Source organism: Phyllobates terribilis, unplaced genomic scaffold (assembly GCF_046119375.1).
Source record: "Phyllobates terribilis strain yellow unplaced genomic scaffold, ASM4611937v1 Scaffold_9__5_contigs__length_417890890, whole genome shotgun sequence".
In the NCBI taxonomy this organism is placed as follows: Eukaryota; Metazoa; Chordata; class Amphibia; order Anura; family Dendrobatidae; genus Phyllobates; species Phyllobates terribilis.
This window is the reverse complement of record NW_027362769.1, coordinates 283,442,641-283,464,950: the sequence shown is the minus strand read 5'-3', so window position 1 is coordinate 283,464,950 and position 22,310 is coordinate 283,442,641. Positions and strand designations below refer to the sequence as shown.

The window sequence follows — 22,310 nt, the reverse complement described above, 5'->3', positions numbered from 1 at the left end:
TTATTTCTAACCTTGTCACTGTCTGGACTATATTTTCGATTCATTTTGCAACTCATTTGATAAATAAAAGTTTGAGGTTTCATGGAAAACACAAAATTGTCTGGGTGACCCCAAACTTTTGAACGGTAGTGTAGATATCCAGCCACCCACCGCTAACCTGCGCGTATGCGCGCCCTGTCCTCGCTATCTCCGCCGGCTCTATGTGTCTCTATATGGTGACTGATGTCAGGTCACATGGCGAGTAATGTGATCCTGACGTCACTCGCCACATGATGCGGACGCCAGGTGGCATCGCGGTTGCCACGGCAGCGCATGCTTCACTTTTGGTTCGCGTTGATACACCTCTGGCTTGGATCCTCTTTTTAAACTCCCCCACTATGTACACAGTCCTGCCCCCTGACTAAGGCTGGTCCGAAACTTTATTTGTTATTTAATTGCTATTTTTTAATTTGAATTTCTTCCATGAGTAATCTCTGGGCCTACATACAGTGTAATGGTCCCACACCTTATCACACTGTACAATGGCCCTCTCTAGCCGTACAAACAGTATAATGACTCCCACACAGACATCCACATAGTATGATGGTCCCCACACAAACCTTCATACTGTATAATTGCTTGCATACAGCATAATGGCCCCCCATAGTTCTCCATAAAGGATAAAAGTTCCCACATAGCCCTTCAAATATTATAATGGTCCCCACATGGTCACATAGCCCTCCAAATATTATACTGGCCCCCCACATAGACCTCCATATATTATAATATCCCCCACCCCATAATCCTCCATATAGTATAATGCACTATACTAGTCCTCCCTATAGTATAATGCACTCACAATAGTCCTCCATACTGTATAATTTTCACCATAGTCCTCCAAATAGTATAATGCACTCCCCATAGTCCTTCTATACATGACAAGAATCTGCATAACTAATTATATGCTAAATATTTGAAAATCAACTTTATGTATGAGATTGCAAAGATGATTGTCTATAAAATGATGGTAGTCTCATGTTCGAAGCCGTAGTGGATGGTGAGATATGGAGACTGAAAGTTAAAAGTTCAAAACATTGTTACCCTTTTGCTTGTCAGTGTAGGATAATGCACTCCAAATAGTCCTCCATATTGTATAATTCACTCCCCATAGTCCTCCATATAGTATAATGCACTCCCCATAGTCCTCCGTACAGTAAAATGCACTTCTCATAGTCCTCCATATAGTAAAATGCACCCCATAGTCCTCCATATAGTATAATGTGCTACCCATAGTCCTCCATATAGTATAATGTGCACCCCATAGTCCTCCCTACAGTATAATGCACTCCCCATAGTCCTCCATATAGTATAATGCACTCCCCATAGTCATAGTAACATAAGTTGAATAAAGACCTGGGTACATCAAGTTCAGCCTTCCTCTCTGAATTGTACTCCTTACTCTAACACTACACTAATTTACTAACTAACTGGGACTAGGCCTCACAAATGTATTATTATTATTACTATTTTTATTATTGCTGCATTATTACAATTAGAAATGTACCCGTTTATAATTACATTTTTTTAATTAGTTTAATATTTTGTATTACTCTTGTGATTCTAATAATGGTATTACTAAAATCCCTATGCTTAATTCTGTTGATCCAGAAGAAGGCAAAGACCCCAGGACACCTTCAGCCAATTTGTATCACTGGGAAAAATTCCTTCTTGACCCCGAGAAAAGGCGATCAGTCCTAGAACCCTGGACAAAACCTAATTATAATACTAGTTATGTAATTACTATTACCGCATTATCTGTACTATTATAGTTGTAACATTGTGTCTAATTTAACTGTAACCCACAATGCTATGTGTACTGGGGAAGTCATCCAGCCCTTTTTTAAAAGCTGTTATAGTGTCGGCCATCACTACCTCTTATGGTCGGCATTCCACAGTCTGACTGCTCTGACTATAAAGAACCCTTTCCTATTTAGGTGCCGGAATCGCCTTTCTTCCACCCGTAATCAGTGCCCTGATCCAAAGTATGGTCTTCGGAAGGAATAAGTCATGTACCAGTCCTTTGTACTGACCACACATATATTTATACATGTAAATGAGATCTCCTCTGAGGCTTTGTTTTTCTAAGCTAAACAAGCCCAACTTTTACAACCTCTCATCATATGAGAGGCCTCCATCCCTTGTAATAATCTAGTTGCCCGCCTTTGAACTGACTCTAACTTCTGAATATCCTATTTAAAAATGTGGAGCCCAAAACTGGATCCCATATTCCAGATGTGGCCTCACCAGTGATTCATAAAGGGGTAACAGTACGTTGGGATCACAGGATTTTATTTCTCTTTTTATACATCCTAAAATCTTGTTTGCTTTTGCGGTTGCTGCTTTACAGTCCTCCATACAGTATTATGGCCACCACAATTAAAACAAAAAAATACAATACTCCCCTCTTCTTCTCCTTGTTCCCCTGGTCTCAGCAGCGAGCGCTCTGAAGCTCCACACATCCCAGCGCAACGGATGCCATGTAGTGACATCATTGCACTCGCTGAGCTGAGATGTCAGACGCCAAGGAACAATGATGGAGGAGGAAGCATCAGTTAACACTCCCTCTTTCATCATTGCTTTCAATTGTATCGGCATTCAGATACTGATATAGTTGAACTGACAGTGGGCCCGAGGGGCCTACGCTGGCTCCGGGCCCCCTCAGCTCATGGGCCCCATAGCAACCACGTGGCTTGCCGCCATCGGCGGTACGCCGCTGCCCTCAGATACACATGATAGACTTGAGGGCCATTTTTTGGCCACTATCTGCCATGGAAGATCATCAGCAACCTTCAATTGTGTCAGGATCCATGAACTGACAGAGATAGCCCCTCCCTCTGTCAAATATGCTGCAGTCGCTATTGACCACTATATAAAAAGGGTAAACTACAGGAGTGACTTAGTGCGTGAAGCTCTGCAACTGATAGCATCTATCTTGTAGGTATAATGGGTAGTACTCACGAGATCACCAATATTGGAACAAGAACCTGCTCATGATTGATATATCCATCACAGAACATAAAGGGTGTAGTTCCCTCCAGCAATAAAAACGTTAACATGTAATATAGTGATTCAAATTCTTTCAAAATACAATTTGGTCAATTAAACTTTATATATTTCAAATATTTACTAAAAAAAATCATGTTTTACCGGTAATATTCATTGTAAAATCCAGATACAAGCAAAATTGATTTTCATTTTCTTACCTTTCCAATCTTTCTTAGTTGTTAGGTTGATGGGTCGTCCTCCATTTACAGCTAAACTGTAAAATAAAACTGACAGATCAAAATAGTACACTACACAGCAAGTAACTTTGTGCCTGTAATATACTGTAGATGCTGTTATCATTTCTTGTGGGCCAATAAACAGCAGTTATGGTTTTCCACATGGAAATGCAAATCCATTTTCTTTTAATGCAATGTAAGATCTACTCAAGACTTGATACCGTGGCCTTCTGTCAACTGAATGTACTGACTTAAAGAGACTATATATTCAGTTAAACAGCTAATGCTCTCAACCGTTCCTTACTCACATGTCTGCGTGGATTAGCAAAGTGTGTATGCGTTGATGAATAGGAAAAGGGAAGTAAACCATTGCCAGAGAGACACTTATGGTGGAAGCTTATCTTCCTTGAGGATAAAGGATTGGGCAAGCTAAAATTCTACAGGTTAGATACCCTCCAACATCTGCCCACTACTATACATTTATATTGTCAGCCAGTCCCACCAAAATCAGAAGATTCTGCTGTCTTATTGTAATGTGGATCTGTTCTCTTAAAGAAGTCCTGTCACTTGCTTAAAAAATTGAGTTAAATACCTTACAAAAAAATCTCGGCGTTCCCATGATTCTGCCGCTGTTTTGCATTTTGCACTGTCCTTACTTTACAGAGATTGTCACATTTGTTTCTTTTGGAACGCACTATGCCAATAAACACCCATACTGTAAACCTAATCCGGTGTGCAGAATGCTGCACATCCCCAATTTTTTATTCTGGATGTGCAGTACTCTGCACACCGGATTAGGTTTACCTGTCACTACAGGACCTGGTACAGTTCTTGTGTTTGGATGATTATTACACAAGTTTTTGTAGTTATGTTTTTTCCCTCCTTTCGCCACCAGCATGTTCACTCCCCTGAGGACGCCTTGGCAGTGAGGCATAAACATGTTGGGAAGGTTTCTTCTTGGGGACACAAGGTGCAGCATTACACTTGGGTATTGCGCTTGTGAGGGCGGGAGCACTACACGGGACACAACAGGGAGACCTAGGGTAAATTAGACCTCCGTGCTTATGTGGCACCTCTAGTGACTCCATGAAATACAACAAGCTGTCTTCTGGTTTGCGTGAGATTGCAACAATTTACTGTTGACACAGGTATTAGCACTACACTTTGTAGCTTCTATGTTATACCTTGTTTTACCCTTTATGTCCTGTGTCCTGTAAACAGGAGATCTGCATAGGTTCCTGGTTAAATGATTTGTGGGAATATCCCTATTTTTAAAAGTTATATTTAAACAATAGAATCTCTTAATGCTATTTACTGAGATATTAAACTCATTTTTTTTTCAAACAAGTGAAAAGTCCTCTTTAACTTGTGCTCTAAACAAATCATTGTCCCACCTTTTATCACAAGTAAAGCTCAAGAAAGTTTTATAAATTATGAGAATGGGAAAATGTATTGGTTGGGTTGACTTTTCTGTCAGAAGCGCTTCGTATGTATGTTTTGATTTCCAATAATGCATAAGCATTTACCTGAGTGTGGGCAATCCTATTTGTCTTTGTGTTTTAAATTCATCTGTAAATTCTTTGGAAATCTTTGCCTCATTGCTGAGGTTATTTTTCAGCAAATCGTACAATTTTGGCTTGTTCCTGCATTTCGATAAAATAAGACGGTATGCATGGCTACTGAATGTTAAATATCCCAAAGCATTAGCACATGATACTCTGACCTATAAGTCAAAGGATAAACAGTTATTATAGATCTTACAGTTTGGCAAAACCTTTCTTAGACAAATATAAAAGAAGAACCCCAGCATTGTTTCTTTGCACATACAGTATAATGCTTACTCACATCCATATCCTAACTTTTTATTTTTTTCAAATATATTATGTTTTAACAGTAGAACCATGAATAGAATAAAATAAAATATAGCAATAACTTCAATATGTTCACAGATCATATTAAAAACCAATGGTGCATAACATTGTTGGGTGCACATGTGTAATGATGGCAGCCTGCCTGACCTAATAGTATGGCCGCCACTATAGGCTGTAAGCCGGACACTGTGCATGTGACTGACGCCTTATACAAGCTTTATCTGTGTGCATTTATAATACTAGGCAACCTCCTGAACCATGAATCGGGGGCATGTGTATGGGCAGCACGGTGGCTCAGTGGTTAGCAGTCCAGGGTTCAAATACCACCAAGGACAACATCTGCAAGGAGCTTGTATGTTCTCCTTGTGTTTGTGAGGGTTTCCTCCGGGTTCTCCAGTTTCCTTCCACACTCCAAAGACATACTGATAGGGGCTCACAATCTATATTCCCTATGGGGACAGTGCTGATATTGTCTGTGAAGCGCTGTTTAATTAATGGCGCTATATAAGTGAGTATCTATATAAATAAAAATGTAAATGTTGGTTTGATCAAAATCTTAAAGGGAATCTGTCACCACCTGGGAGATATCAGACCTCTACTATGGCCATACAGGGTATAGAAAAGTAAATCTATACATTGCAAAGAATTGCATAGAAAAGTGTTTTTATAAACTCCGTTTTGCACAGGCTTGGCGTCCCCCGGACGCCAAGAAATCCCCGCCCATCTGTGCACAGAGAGACGGGGTCGGGATGACGCAAATCGCGCTCTATGTGAGTGGTGCTTTGCGCATGCCCAGAAAATCAGGGAGCATAGTGCACGTCACAGGGCCCTGTGACGTGCAGGGGAATATGGTAATTAATCATATAGACGGAGATTTAGGGGAATAATAAACAGATGGGCGGGGATTTCTTGGCTTCCGGGGGATGCTAAGCCTGTGTTAAACGGAGTTTATAAAAACACTTTTCTCTGCAATCAGACCTCTACTATGGGGCCATACAGGTATGTATAGATTAACTTTTCTATACCCTGTATGCCCATAGTAGAGGTCTGATATCGCCCAGGGAGTGATAGATTCCCTTTAAATCTCTGAAAGTTCTTCACCGATTGCTTTGAAATTTTGACACAACGTTGCATTCGAATACACGCATGTTTTTATATACCTACTATGTTTTTATATACAAGCTGTTGGACATAAAAGCAACAGCGAGAGGGGGTGTTACGAGCTCAGTCCCAGGCTGACTCTCCCCGGCCGCCCGGCATTCTCCCCCCTTAGTGACATCTCATTCATAAACCCTTCTCCCTGTCTTTCATTCGTCCCAGCCGCTGCCTGTGCTCTGCTCCTTTCTTTTCCTCCGTGGGGGTTGGGAGGAAGGGGAATGACGAGACTGTCTGTTCGAGGCCGAAAGACGCTGCTATTTTCCTCCTTTAAAACCTAGGTGCATCTTATGCATCTCCGGTGTGTCTTATAGCCCGAAAAATACAGTAAATGTATGTTATTGGGATTTTATATGATATACCAACACTAGGTAGGAAGTATTTGCTAAGTGTAAAGGGAATGATGGATCATTTTCTAAATATTTTAAAAATATAAATCTGAAAACTATGACGTGCATTTATTTTGAGCTCCCTGACGTCTGATACCCCTAAATTTTTCCTGAGTGACCAATTGCCTCCAGAAGTCACAATTAGTAAATTGAGTCCACCTGTCTGTAATTTTATTCTCAGTATAACGACAGCTTTTCTGTGAAGGCCTCAGGGGTTTGTTTGAGAACATTAGTGATCAAACTGCATCTTGAAAACCAAGGAACACACCAGACAGGATAAAGTTGTGAAGTGAAGCAGGATTAGGTTATAAAACAATAGCCCTTAGCTCTGAACATCTCATAGAGCACTGTTCAATCCATCATCAAAAAATAGAAGGAGTATGGCACAACTGCAAACCTACCAAGACATGGCCGTCCACCTAAACTGACATCCCAAGCAAGGAAAGCACTAATTAGAAAAACAGCCAAGAGGCTCTGGAGGAAATGAAAGATCCACAGCGCAGGTGGGAGAATCTGTCCACAGAACAAATATTAGGGTTCGCTCACACTTGCGTAGAAAAAAATCAGTCCCATTCTCATCCAAGAGAATGGGACAATTTTTTTCTCACTTGTCATCCATGTGCTGTTCGTATGCAATCTGTTTTTTTACTCCACAGTTATTAATCTTCTACAGGACCATTGATTGACTTGACCAAGAAGGGGGCAGATGTAACTAACTTGAAGCCTGGGGCCATCCATGCCTTCAATAAGTTAAAGTTTTTCATCTGACTCTCTATTGGTTCAGCCTGATCTAGAAAATCGCTTTATAGTTGAAGTTGATGCCTCTGAGGTTGGTGTTGGAGCGATGCTATTGAAAGATACTCACTTAACTTAGTCTATACTCCTTCTATTCACGAAAATTTTCAGCCACTGAGAAGAACTATGACATCGCTAATCGTGATTTGTTGGAAATCAATTAGACCTTCGAGGAATGGCACAACTTCCTCGAAGGAGCTAAACATAAAATCACGGTTATCACTCACCACAAAAACCTTACTTATTTGAATCTGCAAAAAGACTGAATTCTAGACAAGCTAGATTGGCTTTGTTCTTTTCTAGGTTTGATTTTTTTGTAACGTTTAGAGCTGGAACTAACCATGTTAAAGCCGATGCTCCTTCCCAAAGCTTATGTAAGCATCTCAATCCAAGGACTCTGAACCACCCTATTTTAGCTGAGGGTATTGTTGTGTCCTTCGTTTTCCTAGATCTTATTGAGTTCCGTATCTTAAGTGTTCGCTCCAGACAATACTCCCACCCCAAAATTTTGCCCCATTCTCCTACCCCCAATTTTATTTATGAATTCTTCAGGCCAACCATTGTTTGAGATTGTGAGGAATATTTAATTGTTTGGGAAATCTGTGCCCAAGCTAAAGCACTATGGACTTGTCCTGCTGTACTTCTCCAGTCTTTACTCATAAAATCCCTTTGACACTTCTCTCCATGGACTTCATTATTGGCCGTTCTCCAAGGGAAATACTGTTATCTGGGTGGTGGTTGACAGGTTCAGTAAACAGTGTTATTTTGTCCCTCTATCTGGGATACCAAACACTCAAACCTTAAGTAAATTATTCATTGAGCACACTGTGCGTTTACATGGTATTCCAGAAAATATAGTTTTTGACCAGGGGACTAAGTTTGTTTAAAAATGCTGGAGGGCTTTATGTAACCAGATCAATGTAGAATTGTTCTCATGTGTTTACCACCAAGAGAGCAATGGTCAAACTGAACGTGCCAACCAAACACTGGGAGTAGTGATGAGCGAGTAAGATCGGTTAACCCTTTGCTTGTTTCTTAAGCATTCCTCACATGTATTAAAGCTGTCAAACAGTCACAAATCATGCACTCGGAAGTGATTCAAACATATTACCGAGTACGCTGAAGATACTCTGTACTCGCCCGAGCATACTCGTCAAAAGGGTTAACCGAACATACTCGCTCATCACTAACTGGGAGCAATTTCTTTGGTGTTAGGTCTCTGACTATCAGTCTGATTGGGTGGAATATCTGCCTCTAGCTGAATTCACCATAAACAATCAGTATTAAGAATCTATTAAAGGGAAACAGTCACAAATGTTTGAGTCTATCAACAAATGCCATGACCCTTATCTGCTGCTGTTATGCATTCCACAAACGTATACATTATCTCCTGACTCATCCTGTATACCTGAAAAATACCATTTGATTCTGTGCTGTATTTAAATTAGAATGGTCTGGTCAGATGGACATCATTGCTTCCACTCTGCTCCCAATAGCAGTCCCCCGGCTCTAATTGATGTGGATGACAAGTCCTGCATAATCCACACAGGCATGTGCAGTGATGTCCTTTGCTCTGCACGCAGTAGGGCAGAGCAAAGTTTGAGTGCGTGGGCCATCAATCCTACTGCGCAGGTGAGAGAATTCGTTGAGCTATGTGGATGAGGCAGGACGCGTTATCCACATCAGTTAGAGCCGGAGGATGGCTATTGGGAGCAGAGAGGAGGCACAGATGCCGCAGCAATGGTGCCCATTAGACCAGACCATCCTCATTTAGCCCCTTTACACCCAAAGGTGGTTTGCACGTTAATGACCAGGCCAATTTTTACAATTCTGACCACTGTCACTTTATGAGGTAATAACTCTGGAACGCTTCAACGGATCCCACTGATTCTGAGACTGTTTTTTCATGACATATTCTACTTCATGATAGTGGTAGAATTTATTCAATATGACTTGCGTTTATTTGGGAAAAAAATTGGAAATTTGGTGAAAATTTTGTACATTTTGCAATCAGAGAGATATGTCACACAAAATAGTTAATAAATACAATTTCCCACATGTCTATTTTACATCAGCACAATTTTTTTTTTGTTAGGAAGTAATAAGGGTTAAAAGTTGACCAGCGATTTCTCATTTTCCAACAAAATTTACAAAACCATTTTTTAGGGACCACATCACATTTGAAGTGACTTTGAGGGGCCTTTATGACAGAAAATACCCAAAAGTGACACCATTCTAAAAACTGCACCCCTCAAGGTGCTCAAAACCACATTCAAAAAGTTTTATTAACCCTTCATGTGCGTCACAGGAATTTTTGGAATGTGGAAGAAAATAATGAACATTTAACTTTTTTTCACAAAAATGTTACGTTAGACCCAATTTTTTTTTATTTTCGCAAGGGTAACAGGAAAAAATGGACCCCAAAATTTGTTGTGCAATTTCTCCTGAGCACGCCAATACCCTATATGTGGGAGAAAACCACTGTTTGGTGGGCGCACGGCAGAGTTCGGAAGGGAAGGAGCGCCATTTGACTTTTTGCATGTAAAATTTGCTTGAATAATTAGCGGACGCCACGTCACGTTTGGGGAGGCCCTGATGTGCCTATACAGTGGAAACCCCAACAAGTGACACAATTTTGGAAACTAGCCCTCAGGGAACTTATCTAGATGTGTGGTGAGCACCCTGAACCCCCAGGTGCTTCACAGAAGTTTATAACGTAGAGCCGTGAAAATAAAATAATCTAACTTTTTCCACAAAAATGATCTTTTGACCCCCAAATTTATTTTCACAAAATGGACCGCAAAAACGGTTGTCCAATTTCTCCTGAGTATGCCGATACCCCATATGTGGGGAAAATACATTGTTTGGGTGCACGGCAGGGTTCAGAAGGGAAGGAGTAGTTTGTGACTTTTTGAACGCAAAATTGTCTGGAATCGAGCACTGACACCATGTCGCATTTGGAGAGCCCCTGATGCGCCTAAACAGTGGAAACTCCCTACAAGTGACCCCATTTTGGAAACTAGACCCCTCAAGGATTTTATCAACGGGTATAATGAAAATTTTGAACCAGGAGGTCCGACAGAATTTGATAACATTAGATGATCATATTGAATAAGTTGTTATTAGTCTTGAGCGCAAGTGCTCGCTACTTGAGTTTGCATCGAGTACTTGGGTATGCACCATGTATCGCGGGTGCTTGAGTCCCCGCCCCGCATGTTTTATGGTTGTTTCACATCCAAAAAAAACATGTGGGGATCGCTCGTGCATGGTAGGCAATCCCGCAAGGTTTTTTTGGCTGTAAAACAGCCACGAGCATATGAGACTCGAGCATGTCACTCGAGCACCTGCGATACTCGGTGCATACTCGAGCACTCGATGCAAACTCAAGTAGCGAGCACTTGCGCTCAACACTAGTCACCATATCGTCATCATTTTTTTTTCTTTACTTTTGAAAAAATCCCAACCCCAACACAATTCTAACCCCAACTCTAGCACAACCCTAACCCTAGCACAACCCTAACCCTAGCACAGCCCTAATCCTAGCACAGCCCTAACCCTAGCACAACCCTAACCCTAGCACAACCCTAACCCTAGCACAACCCTAACCCTAGCACACCCCTAACCCTAGCACACCCCTAACCCTAGAGTTTATTTTTTACGCCTTTCCTCGTGCGGTATAAGTGATTAGACGACTTTATTCTTTGGGTCGGTGCGATTACAGCGATACCAGATTCATATTGGGTTTTTATGTTTGGCAGCTGTCACACACTAAAAGACACTTTTTTTTTTTGCAAAGACTAGTTTTTGCAATCATTTTTCCATATTTCAGCCAACAGAGTCATGTATTGTAAGGGCTTGTTTTTTGCGGGACAAGTTGACGATTTTATTGGTACCATTTTCAGGCAAATAACTTTTTTTTTTTACAACATTTTTATTTGATTTTTTAAGACACAAATACATAACATACACCTAATCTGGTACATAGAGAGGTAATAGTGCCCATACGCAGACTGGGTCTATAACAACTCTATTCACATATTTAATTGGTATAACAGATATTACAAACAACAAAATGAATTAGTTGACAGTATGTCTTATATCTCATTGAAGCCATCATGGATAATTAATGCATTTATATCTATGCCAGAAGTCCTGACCCATTGATTGTTCTCCTCACCATTCTCTTCTTCATTTTAAGTTAAACGAAGTGGACCTAAGTTATTTTTGAGATCTTCTAGTATATACCATCAAATAAAATTTTTTAATCGCTTTCTATTCCGATTTTTGGGAGGCAGAATAAACAAAAAACAACAATTCATGAATTATTATTATTATTAATTGATAAGGTAGTGTTATTCTTCGGGTCAGTATGTTTACAGTGATACCACATTTATAGCTTTTTTATGTTTTGGCGCTTTTATACAATAAAAACTTTTATAGAAAAAATAATTTTTTTGGTATCGCTTTATTCTGAGAGCTATAACTTTTTTATTTTTCGGCTGATGGAAGCTGTATGGTGGCTTGTTTCTTACGGGACAAGATGACGTTTTCAGCGGTACCAATTTTATTTATATTTGTCTTTTTGATGCCATTTTATTCCATTTTTTGTTTGGCGGTAGGATGATAAAGCATCGTATTTTGCGTTGTTTTGTTTTTTTACCATGTTCACTAAAGGGGTTATCTAGTGGGACCGTTTTATAGGTCAGATCGTTCCGGACGTGGCGATACCAAATATGTGTACTTTTACTGTTTTGTTTTTTTTCATAATATTTATTTATGGGTACAGTATATTTTTCTTTTTTTTTGATTATTTTTTCATTTTTAAAAAAATATTTTTACAACTATTTTTTTTTTCACTTTCTTACACTGTTCTTTTACTTTTACATTTTGTCCCACTATGGGACTTTCATTTTTTGCAGGCTGATCACTTCTATAGTATAGGGATGCAGCAGCATCCTTATGCTATGTAGGCTGTCAGCCCCTGCAGACACAAGTTAGATAGATCGTGCACTGAACATGATCTATCTAACTTGCTGATGCCTGGTGACCTGGATGTCGTCATGACGAAATTGAGTCACCATGGCAATGATCGGGAACCCTCGTACATAGCGCGGGGTCCACGATCCAAGGTAAGAGGTGCACTCTTACCGCTGCCTGCCCCGGAAATACTGAGATCGACTTCGATCGCAGGATTTCAGGGATTAAAATGCTGGGAGCGGCACGGAACAGCTCCTGGCACATAGTACCGGGTGTCAGCTGTGAGAATCAGACACCCGGCGGCGATCGCCCCGCACAGCTTCTGTGCGGGCGCATTCACATTGTGCGTAATAGTACATACCTGGTCCATTAGGCCCAGGGCACAGGGATGTACTATTACTGACAATGTCAGTGAGGGGTTAATTACAACTCAAACGGTATTTTTGGGGTATACACGGGGAGTCAGGAGACAATGTAAATGTTTGTGTAATGCATAACCGCAGCAGATAAAGGTTGTGGCATTTGTTGACTGATTCAAAAACTGTTAACAGGTTCCCTTTAAGATCTCTTAGTTTTTCTGCAATCTTGGGTATCACTCTCGCTTTGATTCCTTTTTCGGCTTCTGAATTTCACACCTCTGAGGCCAGTAAATCCTTATAAAAATTAAAGATTATCTGGTCTGAGATCCGAGAAAACCTGAGTAGGCCACAGGGCAGACAGTCATCTTTGGCTAATAAAAGTACTGATGGACCAAGTTTTGGGGTGGGGGAACAAGGTGTGATTATCCACAAAAAATATTAACGCACCACTCCAGCATTTTTTTTATTGCAGCACTGGAGTGGTTTTACTAATGTAAGTTCCCTGCCCCTAGTCTTATACTAACCAGTCGTCGTCTTCATCTTTTATCCGCGCCGCTCCAGTTGGTCTCCAGCAGTTTGTGACCTGCTGGATCTAACATAGTAACATAGTTTTTAAGGTTGAAGGAAGACTAAGTCCATCTAGTTCAACCCATAGCCTAACATGTTGATCCAGAGGAAGGCAAAAAAAAACATGTGGCAAACACTAAGCTCCACATTGGGGAAAAAAATTCCTTCCCGACTCCATACGACAATCAGACTAGTTCCCTGGATCAACTCCCTATCAAGGAATCTAGTATATATAACCTGTAATATTATACTTTTCAAGAAAGGCATCCATGCCCTTCTTAAATTTTAATAGTGAATCACTCATTACAACATCATGCGGCAGAGAGTTCCATAGTCTCACTGCTCTTACAGTAAAGAATCCCCGTCTGTGATTATGATTAAACCTTCTTTCCTCCAGACATAGAAGATGCCCCCTTGTCCCCGTCTCTGGCCTCAGAGTAAAAAGATCAGTAGACAGGTCTTTGTACTGTCCCCTCATATACTTGTACATAGTAATAAGATCAACCCTAAGCCTTCGTTTTTCCACAGTAAATAACCCCAAGTGTAATAACCTGTCTTGGTATTGCAGACCCCCCAGTCCTCTAATAACCTTGGTCGCTCTTCTCTGCACCCTCTCTAGTTCAGCTATGTCTTTCTTATACACCGGAGACCAGAACTGTACTCAGTATTCTAAGTGTGGTCGCACTAGTGACATGTATAGAGGTAAAATTATGTTCTCCTCATGAGCATCTATGCCTCTTTTAATGCATCCCATTATTTTATTTGCCTTTGCAGCAGCTGCCTGACACTAGCCACTAAACATGAGCTTGTCGTCCACCAATACACCCAGGTCTTTTTCAGTTACAGTTTTGCCCACTGTTTTACAATTAAGCATATAATTATACATTTTATTTCCTCTGCCCAAGTGCATTACCTTACATTTATCCCCATTAAAGCTCATTTGCCATTTATCAGCCCAAGCTTCTAGTTTACATAGATCCTCCTGTAACATAAAATTGTCCTCCTCTGTATTGATTACCCTGCCGAGTTTAGTGTCATCTGCTAATATTGAAATATTACTCTGTATGCCCCCTACAAGGTCATTAATAAATATGTTAAAAAGAAGGGGGCCCAATACTGACCCCTGTGGTACCCCACTGTTAACTGAGACCCAGTCTAAGTGTTTTCCATTAATAACCACCCTTTGTTTCCTATCACTGACCCAATTCTTAACCCACATACATATATTTTCCCCTATCCCCATTGTTCTCATTTTATGTATCAACCTTTTATGTGGAACCGTATCAAAAGCTTTTGAAAAGTCCATATACACAACATCCACTGCATTTCCTTGGTCCAGTCCGGAACTTGCCTCCTCATAAAAACTGATCAGATTAGTTTGACAGGAACGGTCCCTCGTAAACCCATGTTGATATTGGGTCATGAGGTTATTCTTCTTCAGATACTGTAGTATAGCATCTCTTAGGAAACCCTCCAGGATTTTACCCACAGTAGAGGTTAAGCTTACTGGCCTATAATTTCCAAGTTCGGTTTTTGTCCCCTTTTTGAATATTGGCACCACATTTGCTATACGCCAGTCCAGTGGTACAGACCCTGTTATTATGGAATCTTTAAAGATTAAAAATAATGGTCTGTCTATGACGTTACTTAATTCCTGCAGTACTCGCGGGTGTATCCCATCCCGGGGATTTGTCAACTTTAGTGATTTTTAGACGCCGCCGTACTTCCTGCTGGGTTAAGCAAGTGACATTTAATGGAGAATTTTTGTTATCACTAATCATGTTTTCTGTCATGTGATTTTCTTGTGTAAATACGGTTGAAAAAAACTCATTTAGCATATTGGCTTTTTCCTCATCCTCATCCGCCATTTCACCCAGACTATTTTTAAGGGGGCCAACACTATCATTTTTTAGTTTTTTACTATTTATGTAGTTAAAGAATATTTTGGGGTTATTTTTACTTTCTCTGGCAATGATTCTCTCTGCCTCAATCTTTGCTGCCTTGATTTGGTTTTTACAGAATTTATTTAATTTTCTATATTTATTTAATGCCTCATCACTACCTACTTGCTTTAGTTCTCTAAATGCTTTTTGTCACTTATTGCGCCCCTTACAGCTCTATTTAGCCATAGTGGTTTCCTCCTATTTCTAGCATGTTTATTCCCATAGGGTATATATTGTGCACAGCTCCTATTCAGGATGCTAATAAATGTCTCCCATTTGCTTTGTGTAGTTTTATGTCTCAGGATATCGTCCCAGTTTATTGCACTAAGATCATCTCGCAATCATTGGAAATTTGCCTTCCTGAAGTTTAGTGTCCTTGTAACCCCTCTACTACACATCTTATTAAAGGTTACATGAAAACGTATTATTTTGTGATCACTATTACCCAAGTGATATTGCGGTCTGGCCTATTGGTTAATATTAGGTCTAGCAGTGCCCCCCTTCTTGTTGGGTCCTGAACCAGTTGTGAAAGGTAATTGTCTCTCATAGTTGTCAAAAACCTATTACCTTTGCTTGAACTACAGGTTTCTGTCCCCCAATGTGTTTCAGGGTAGTTGAAGTCCCCCATAATAATGACTTCTTCTTGAGTCGCTGCTTCATCTATTTGCTTTACGAGGATATTCTCCGCTGCTTCCATTATTTTTGGAGACTTATAACAAACCCCTATCAGTAATTTATTATTTTTTCCCCCTCCCCTTATCTCCACCCACAGGGACTCTACATTTCCATTAGATTCACATATATCCTCCCGCAAGATGGGTTTTAAGGATGATTTTACATATAAACACCCCCCCCCCCTCGCTTGTTTGTACGGTCATTTCTGAACAGACTATAGCCCTGTAAATTAACTGCCCAGTCATGGCTCTCGTCCAGCCATGTCTCAGATATCCCCACCATGTCAGAATTATTTTCCAACAAAATTAATTCTAATCTCTCCATTGTTTGCTGGAGTAAGCTGGAAGTCACTTTTCAATGTAAGTCATAGAGAGCCAGAATGAGGCTCTCATAGACGTGCATTGAGAGCTTTTCACCGTTACCTCTAACATCCAGTCAGCCATAAGTTGTGATCACAAGATGGCACCGCGAGACAGGAGTAGCGCCAATAAGAGCTGAAGACAGAGGGTGCTGAGTGTAACATTAGGTGCAGGGACCTTACGTTTGTAGCACCACTACAGCATTGCAATAAAAGAAAAACGCTGGAGTTGTGCTTTAAACTTGAGGTAACTCTTCTCTAAACTAGGGCCAAAATGTATTGGTTCATACAAAAAACTGAGGTTATCAATCCTATGGCCATCCGCTTAAAGCATCACACTTCCTTTTAGATACCCAATGTGTTCCACAAATCATTACTGGTCAGTTCATCCTGTTAGAAATTCTCCTCCTCCTGCTTTGATAAGGCAATCTGGAATATGAAGTTTAAAATATTCTAAATTAACAGATTATGAGAGAGTCCCTACAATACTTGATGCATTGGAAAGGTTATGGGCTAGAGGAAAGATCTTGGGCTCTGGCTGGTAACATTGATGAAACCGTCTGACTAAGGTGTTTGCATTAGTCTTTCCCTGAAAAACCTGGTCCTACGGGTCTATGCGAAATGGGAAGGGGTACTGTCACATCCGTATCTGAACATACTGATGCAACCCTTGTCATGGTCGAAAGGCGGCACAGCACTAATACTGATTGTGGTCTTTTCTGGTTTCCAGTGCAGCTTGGGTCCCAAGGGATTGCTCTGCAGTTTTGCAGGCATATACAGAATCTACTTTGAGGAGCGATAGCTGTTTTCCCAGTGCAAGTCTATGAGACTCAGAACTAGGCTTCATAGACTTGCATTAAGAAAGTGATTTCCAGTCCACAAATAAATCTGTGTGTGAGCTGGCTAGGCTGATTTCAGACCACGGGGGCCAGAAAAGATTGAAGCAACGCTCTAAACCTTGGAAGAAGGTGATCCGTAAGCATTTTAATATTCTTACACACCACTACATGGATAACTAGGACAAGTTTTATTTGTATCTTTTATATTTTACTTTCACACCACTTTATTTAATGTAATTATTAGAATTATAGTTAAATATATTTAGTTTTACTTAGATTTTATTACTAAAAAGTGTTTCCCATGTTAACCAAATAAAATTTCTTACCTCTTCAATTTCAGAATTTAAATGGTTACAAAGGCATTCCACTGTTCCTAATGTAGTTATTGCTTCTGGAATTCCAGCTCTGGTGTGAGCTAAACAAGAAAGCAATTCCCCTGCCAATCAGAAATGTCTGTATTAACATTAATATAATCAATAGAAATACTTAAAGGTTTTGAGTCAAATTTGCAAGTTATTTACAATTTAATGGGCAGTTATTTACCAATACCATGCACACCTACACTTCCTTCATTCTTTATGGACTGCTGGAGAATGTAACAGATGAGTAAATTGTCACCTACCCAATGTATAGGAATAACTTAAAGATGCACAAACCCTTTAAGAACCATTGAAAAGACTATTTCCCAGTGTATCTATTTTTTAATTGTCACGTTACTAAAACCGTATATAGACTGGCCCATGATTATATATCTGAGTAACTTCAAAAAATTCTTAGCAGAAAAGTATAAGCATTTGGGGCGTGGTCAAGACACTGAGGGAAAAACATGTGTATGTGCACAGCTCCTGCTCCTAGATCCTTTATAAAGTACCTTTTTCTTAGAAAGTGAAGATAAAATCTCACCCACAGGATCCCCTGCTTACCCAAACCTGCTGGGAGATCAGGCTAGAAGAAGAAACTCACCAGGAAGGTCAGTGGAAAACACTTTGGACCTGGACCCTCTCTAGGGACTGTGACTGCAAGGTGTCTCTTCTGCCACACGGACTAGATTGGGAGAGGAGGAAGAAAAACCTGCCCTCTCATGGGCTGTGCTCAAAAGACTCAGAAGAGACCTTTTGTGGAGGTCTCTACCTGGTGCTACAGTCTGACGCAGTGAGAAGCAGGGACGTCTCTCACAGACGTACCCGAGGCAAGTCTGAGGTGATGGAGGGGACCTGAAGGAATAACAACAGGATCCCCACACTGGCTGAAAGAGATCTCTCCTCATTATATGGGGGCGAGTGACCAGCTCACCTGGGGTTGAAGACATTGGGTGGCTTTTGCTTCTCTCCTGGTGTCCTGGGCAGGAAATGCCATCTTGCCTGCTCTTGGCACCAATTCTTCCATCTTAAGAGGCATCAGTGCGGAACAATCAACATCACCCCTTCTCCACATATACGTGCCCAGCAGTGAAATTCCGCGCTACACCAAGAGACAATCACTCATAACCTTTATGACCGTCCTCATAAAAGAGGGCTACTCTAACTTTTCAGGCCCCCTGTTATAGGGGGCTGTATATCATCTGCTGATCACTTTTCAAAAGAAATCTGCATTTCTGTGATTGGGGTCTTCAGCCTAATTTTTCATCTATTGCAACACTGCAGTAGAACATTCTAAGATACAAGATCTTTGAATAAATCAGGGTCTTTGGCCCAAATTTTTCAACTGCTGAATCTCTACTGTAGACTATTGCATAATACAACATTTTGTATATATCTCCTGCCATCTACTGGACATTCTGAATCACAACATCTACACAATCTCCACCTCATATGTTTGTACAAATATCCATGTATGAACAGCTATCTGCGTGCTCACATCTAAACATGGTCAAACCCAGCAAAGAACGCGCAAAAAAAAACTGCCAACACTTCAACATCTCACAAATAAGGTGACAGAGACAAATTCTTGAAGAAAAAAAACTATCTACACCATAAGCAACTTTCAAATAGGCAACTTCCCATTCGACTCTGCTCCAAATGAGGTCTCAGCATCTAACAATGAAAACTGAGAGCGAATCTCAATCTGCAGACTCAGCACCCATCTCCACGTCACTCCTTAAAAAGACTTTAGCACAAGCAATGAAACCTTTCAATAAATTATCAGGTCTCAGATTTGACATAAAACAATTAGGACATCGGGTAGACTCCCTAGAAACTTCAGAGATGGATCTCCTAAAATTCTCAAACACCCAGAAGGAACAAGTGACCTACCACCAACATTAGCTCAACTCTTATTCTTGCACTGGAAGACCAGGAGAACAGAAGTAGATTCAAGAACTTTAGAATTAAAGGAGTCCTGGAATCTTTTCCCCAAGTGTCTCTGGAGTAAGTCACCAAAGAGATATTTTCTTCTATAATCAGCTCTGGCAGAGCTGAAAATATAGATGACGCGCCCCTGGGCCTGTGTCGCGCTGCGTTGCGCACGCGGGAGCTTACCCGGAGCCGGATCTCTTGAGGGTTGTAGTCTCGTGGCGGTGACCCGGTCCGTGCCCAGGGAGTCAAACTGAGCGGCGATGTAACAGCGGTAGATGCAGGACGACTACGCCACCCGTTGAATGCAGCTATGGAGCTGCCGCTGCAGGACAGTCCGCTGAGGCCGGTGGATGGATGGTGCAGCGTAGATGGTATAACCCCCAACGGGAGGGGTATGGCCTCAGGGCAGCAGATGTGGATGATGGGGGTAGCAGGAACCACTCAGAGACGGTGCGGTGTAATTCAGGGTCTTTACTGGTAACAACGATAGACCCTCCCGGAGTACTTGCTAGTGAACGGGGCCTGGTCAGTCCTTGAGCAGATGGGATCTCCCCTGGCCAGGCGGAGTTGTAGGCCTCCCAAACTGACTGTACTCTTCTGGCTACCTTGCTAGAAGCGGATATAAGTAGCCCACGTCCCTGAGTGTACCGTGTGGTGCTCACCCGTATGGCCGGTGACTCGGGGCCTTCTAATGGCTTCCGCTCCACGATGGCGGTGCTGGTCCCACGCGTGTGACCGTGCCTTCGGGTTTCTGGGCCTGAGGACCTGAAATCCCCTGCCGGTCGGCTTCTGCTGCTGGGTAAGAGTTAGTCCCCACAGCCTCGGACGCCGGGTCCGGTAAGAAAGCTTCTCAGTCAGGGCGAGCTCTGCAGCTGCCAGCCCCTGACTCGTAGTAATATTGCTCCCACTGAGCTTCTGCTGTTTCTTCCTATGCTGCTTCTCTGTCTCTACTCTCCTTGACTGACTAACCCTGCCTCAGCCCAGGGTTTATACAGGGGAAGTTCTTCCCCTCCCAAGACTGGGCAGGAGGTGTGGCATGCACAGGATCCCTGACCAAAGGACCTCCCACCTGCTCTCAGACATAACATTACATTACTGTGGAAAACCAGACCCCTGGGGTGCCACATAGAGATCGAAAGAGTCCCCCGAGCCTTATAACTAAGACCCTTGGACCCTCCGCGAGATCTAATATATGGTCTTCTGAGTTTTGTAGATACCTCAGCTATCCTTACCAAAGCAAGATAAATACCATCTCTAACCTACAACAGCATAACAATACAAATCTTCCAAGACATTGCCTCATCTATCTTAGCAAAGAGAAGACAGATTAAACCTCTGCTTGAAGTCTTACGAGCAACCAAATTAATCTGCAGATGGCTATTCCCATTCGGTCTTGCCGTTTTAAAACACAGGAAACAAATTTCCATTCACACTCCAGAAGATATGGGGATATTCTACAAATTACCCCAGTGGAAGTTCCTTCTTGGATGCCACTTGAAAGCTTCATCTTCCACAACTGCAGTTAACCAGATCAGTACACAAGAAATCAACCTCTCCTAAGGCCAGGAAACAGACCTCAATACATCCAGGTTCCTTGAGTCCTTAGAACAGATGGCTATGGCACATTGCCCTTTTGTTCCTCCTTTCCTATTTCTTCCCATAAGTTGCTGGAATTCCCTATTTCCTTATGACATTTTGCCTCAAACGAAATTTGCCCAGTCATTTTAACTGATGTTTCTCTACTCTTTTATATATTGTTGATTCTTTCTTTGTATTAAAGAATGAGTCACCATCTGGACTGTCTTGTCTGCTATACACTGAGATGTTACACCAAGACCTCCACTCCCCCCACGTCTGCTGCAGATAACATCTCTTCTGTTTATATTTGTATATTGTTTTTGTTTCTTTTATGCCTGAGATGCTGGAAATGTCCATAGGAACCACACCTCTCCAACTTCATAAATGGCTGACACAACTACTCCTGATTTGTGATGGGCAAACCCGAACAGTAGGGCACGGACCCCGAACAAGGACTTCCTCAGGAAAGTCCGTGTTACTGTTTGGGCTCGGGTGTTTCCCGCACTGTCACTTGTGTGACAGCGCAGAAAACACAGGTTTTGATCGGCAGTAATAGCATTACCGCGGTCAGAGCGCTGTGGCATCATGCTGACAGGTGTCAGCATGATTCCACAGCTTTGACAGTGACCCACGGTAAAAAGCTTACTGCGGGTCATAGGCGCCGGCTGATGGTACTACTACCACCATCAGCCAGCGCCTCCTGCCATAAGAAACAGCGAGGGCAGGCACCGCTGGATGGCAGCAGTAGTCTCCGATCCGCCGGCGCCTGTGCTCTGCTGAAAGTAAAAAAAAAATTATACTCATCTACACATTGTCCCCGATGTTCACCGCCCCTGCAAAAAAATAAAAAAACACCATATACTCACCTTACACCTAATCCCTGAAGCCCATGATCACCTGCAATAAAAGTAAAATAATAAAGCAACCTCATCTTCACATGTCCGCCGCAGTCCAGTAGCGATAGTCCCGCGAAGATCCCATGAACAGAGCGGCCACATTGTAAAATGTGACCGCTCTGTTCAGCAGCCGGCAATACACTGAGTTCAACTCATTGGCAAGCGTGGGAAAATACTCACTGCGCATGCGCTGACCTCATTTGCCGGCAATACACAGAGTCAGTGTATTCTGGGTGTAGGTGTTTTTATTTTACATTTTACTTACACTATCGGGTTAATAATAGGGGCGTCTTATAGACCCCTCTCCATTACTAATCTGGCCTTGATGTCAGCTGGCATTATAAGCTGACATCA

The 22,310-nt window shown here is 41.6% G+C and overlaps 1 protein-coding gene across 1 annotated transcript in view; it reads right to left on the bottom strand.

Annotated features, from left to right (window-relative positions):
- ANKAR (ankyrin and armadillo repeat containing) overlaps nucleotides 1-22,310 on the bottom strand; it is a 541,104-nt gene that overhangs the window by 10,331 nt on the left and 508,463 nt on the right. Inside the window, exons 21-23 of the mRNA XM_073647842.1 lie at nucleotides 17,515-17,624; nucleotides 4,787-4,983; nucleotides 3,243-3,298 (exon numbers count right to left, since the gene is read on the bottom strand). Of these exons, the coding sequence (XP_073503943.1) occupies nucleotides 3,243-3,298; nucleotides 4,787-4,983; nucleotides 17,515-17,624 (363 nt within the window). The remainder of the gene's footprint in view (nucleotides 1-3,242; nucleotides 3,299-4,786; nucleotides 4,984-17,514; nucleotides 17,625-22,310) is intronic.